The 3,335-nt window shown below is 47.5% G+C and overlaps 1 protein-coding gene across 1 annotated transcript in view; it reads left to right on the top strand.

Annotated features, from left to right (window-relative positions):
- IQGAP1 (IQ motif containing GTPase activating protein 1) overlaps positions 1 to 3,335 on the top strand; it is a 134,290-nt gene that overhangs the window by 89,428 nt on the left and 41,527 nt on the right. Inside the window, exons 15-19 of the mRNA XM_012643685.1 lie at positions 1,482 to 1,652; positions 2,322 to 2,405; positions 2,500 to 2,571; positions 2,670 to 2,739; positions 3,090 to 3,298. Coding sequence (XP_012499139.1) covers positions 1,482 to 1,652; positions 2,322 to 2,405; positions 2,500 to 2,571; positions 2,670 to 2,739; positions 3,090 to 3,298 — 606 coding nt within the window. The remainder of the gene's footprint in view (positions 1 to 1,481; positions 1,653 to 2,321; positions 2,406 to 2,499; positions 2,572 to 2,669; positions 2,740 to 3,089; positions 3,299 to 3,335) is intronic.

Here is a 3,335-nt window from a genome sequence, read left to right as displayed (position 1 = left end):
TAAAAATAAAGTCCCTTCCTCAAACCCTCAACTCCTTTAAGAAAGCTACTCCAGTGCAGTTCTCTCCTGGTTCTCCTGCTTCTGAATGTCCTTTCTTAATCTATCTTGCTACCTTCCTTTGCTCAGCCTCTGCTTGAGTTATATCGGATTCTGTTGGCCCTCTTCTCCCCTGCACATTCTTTGTGGGTGGTCTCATTTGAGCCAGTGGCTCCAGCTCTTACCTTTGCACTGTGACTCCCACATCTGTATCTCTAGACTTTAGCCCTTTTCCTCACCACTGGGTTTGCCCTTGCATTTGCAGTCTAGAAGTCCAGCAGGTACCTCAAACACAGTTTGACAGAAAAAAACAGTGTCCGTGATAGCATATAAGGGCATATTTTTTTCCTCACATAAAATAATTCTGGAGTTCGGCAGGTGAGGGAAGAAGGTATGGTGGCTCTGTGATGTCATCTGCTCAAGGATCCTTCTGTCTTTGTGCTCTGTCATTCTTAGCATGTGGCTTCCATTCTCAAGGTCACCTTGTCATCCACAATGATGGCTTGGAGCTCTACCCATCAAGTTGGCAGTCCAGACAGGAAGTAGGAGGAAGGGAAAGAAAAACAAAAAAGGCCCGTGGCCAGCTGCCTATCTGTCTCCTAAGGAGCTTTCCCAAAGATCTTGCTGAACTACTTATGCTCACAGCATGCGAACTATTCCTAGCTCGTGTAATCTTTAAAGTGCATGCATCATTGCCCAGGAAGAAAATCAAATCTCTGATACCAAGGGGAAGGGAGAAGGTGGCCGTTGGGTGGGTGGCCAGATGTGCTTACTGGCTGTTCAAGGCCAGGTCATTTCTCTCTTGGATCATGACAGCAGAATCCTAATTCACCCACCTGATGCAAGTCTCTCTTCTCTCTAACCTGTCAGCTACTCTCCTAATAGTACTGTTTTTGAAAATAAATCTGGATGTTCTGTTCCTCTGTTTGAAAGTGTGCTGGTTCTCCAGGACCTGTAGTAACAGTCCCAACCCTCTGGGCTGCTTTTCAAGACCATTTGCAATCTGCCTAGAGATGAGGCTTTTGGTCCCCATCTCTGGCCAGTCCCCCTGAGGTGTCCTACGCTGTGGCATTCTAGGGTCCCAGCACTTGGCACATAGCCCTGTGGGGTACCTGTCACTCCGTATTTTTGTCAGCGGTGACCCCAGACCAGCCAGCACGGTGCCCAGCATACTCAGTGTTGGATGGGTGGGTGGCTAAATGAGACAACATGAGATAAAAGATGATCAAGTTTTTGTTTATGAGTTGCTTTTTTTTTTTTTAATGTGAGAATAGCCTGGCCCTGAAAAACAGAGCTGAGCTCTTTATTCCCATTGCTTAACTAAAGGTCTAGTATGGACTAAGGAAGCGCTAGGGGTTAGTTTGTATGCTGTGGATGATACTTGTTAAAATTTTTGTCCATTCTCACCTATGAATGTCTTCAAATGTGACCCAATGCTGTTTCAGAGTTCCATCTCTGGGGTGACTGCTGCGTATAACCGAGAGCAGCTGTGGCTGGCCAACGAAGGCCTGATCACCAAGCTGCAGGCTTGCTGCCGTGGGTACTTGGTTCGACAGGAATTCCGATCCAGGATGAACTTCCTGAAGAAACAAATCCCCGCCATCACCTGCATCCAGGTATCTCAGAGCCTATCAGACAGACAGCAAGCGGGATCCTGGACAGCGGGGATCAACTGCCCGCTCTTATGGAAGGGCTGAGTGTGTTTTTGACTTCTGGCCTCTCAGTCTTGTTGGCTGGTACCTCCTCTTTACCACCAGTGTAACCTGGTGTGCTTAGTGGTGATGGCGGCTTGGTGGCAGTTCCTGGGCACCTCTTCTTGTCTTATGTGAGATTTGAGCCTCGAGCGAAACAACTGTGGTTTTGCTTTGGTGACAGAATAACACACTGTCACAGAAAGAATTCTGAGTCGGGAATTACGGCTCCACTGCTGCTAGATAGTGGTGCATCTCTCTAATTTGTTTCCTCATCTGTAAATGGAGATGCTAATATCCCCGTTTTATCTCATTTTCCTCCCCTGATTTGTTGTAAGAAGCCAGTATGTGAATCTGTGTGGCTGCACTTAAAATGGTGTGAAGGGCTGTGCTAATGTCAGGGAAGTGGCATTTAGCCACTGCGTTCTCCTGGTGGAGGTGCAGCCCAGGCCCTCGTTCCCCGTCACTGCTCAGTGGTTCTTTCTAAAGCTTCATCATGAAATTGCACTTGCATGATGTATCAAGATGAGATTTTTTTTTTAGCTTCCACTGGTCTTGGGGAATAACATGTCATGTGATATTTGATGGTTTCAGTCCCAGTGGCGAGGATACAAGCAGAAGAAGGCATATCAAGACCGTTTGGCTTACCTGCGCTCGCATAAAGATGAAGTTGTCAAGGTATGGTAGCTGAGCGGGGCTGCTCCATGTGGGGTGCACAAGCGACGTGTCAAGGTGGAGGCCTCTTGTAATCTCCGGGACCTGTCTTCCACAGATCCAGTCCCTGGCAAGGATGCATCAAGCTAGAAAGCGCTATAGAGATCGCCTGCAGTATTTCCGAGACCACGTAAGTACCCTTGGATGATAAGGCCAGTAGAATCGGTTTTGCCATATTTTTGGTGGGCAGATGAACAAAGGAATTTCATCTTCTTTTTTGTTCCTTAGATAAATGACATTATCAAAATCCAGGCTTTTATTCGGGCAAACAAAGCTCGTGATGACTACAAGACTCTCAGTGAGTAAGCATGAAGAGTGAGGCCGTGGTGAGAGCCAGCGGGTTCTGGGTGTTCGCCACGGATCTCTTGTTGTCCTGAAGGCAAGGCTTGGGGAGTGGGCGCTGCTTGTGACTCGAGCCCCTTTGCTGACACATGGCTAGATAGGTGTCTTGTTGCTTACTGTCTTAGCCTTTGTCATAACATGGCAGTGGCATGACTGAGAAGACTGCACTCGGTGGTTGTGTTAGCACGTCTCAAAATAAACGTGTGATTCGAACAACTTTTCCAAGATGATGCTGATGTTTCCCGAGACGTAGAACTTTTTCTGGTAATTCTGTTCTGTGTCTGATGCACGGTTTCTTTCTGCCAGTCAATGCTGAGGATCCTCCTATGATTGTGGTCCGAAAATTTGTCCACCTGCTGGACCAGAGTGACCAGGATTTTCAGGAGGAGATTGATCTTATGAAAATGCGGGAAGAGGTCATCACCCTCATTCGTTCCAACCAACAGCTGGAGAATGACCTCAATCTCATGGATATCAAAATCGGACTGCTAGTGAAAAATAAAATCACCTTGCAGGTGTGGCTCAGGGCCAGCGGGGACCTCGGGGCACTTC

Source organism: Propithecus coquereli, unplaced genomic scaffold, assembly GCF_000956105.1.
Source record: "Propithecus coquereli isolate 6110/MARCELLA unplaced genomic scaffold, Pcoq_1.0 Scaffold20, whole genome shotgun sequence".
Classification (NCBI taxonomy): domain Eukaryota; kingdom Metazoa; phylum Chordata; class Mammalia; order Primates; family Indriidae; genus Propithecus; species Propithecus coquereli.
This window is presented reverse-complemented; position numbering and strand designations above follow the sequence as displayed.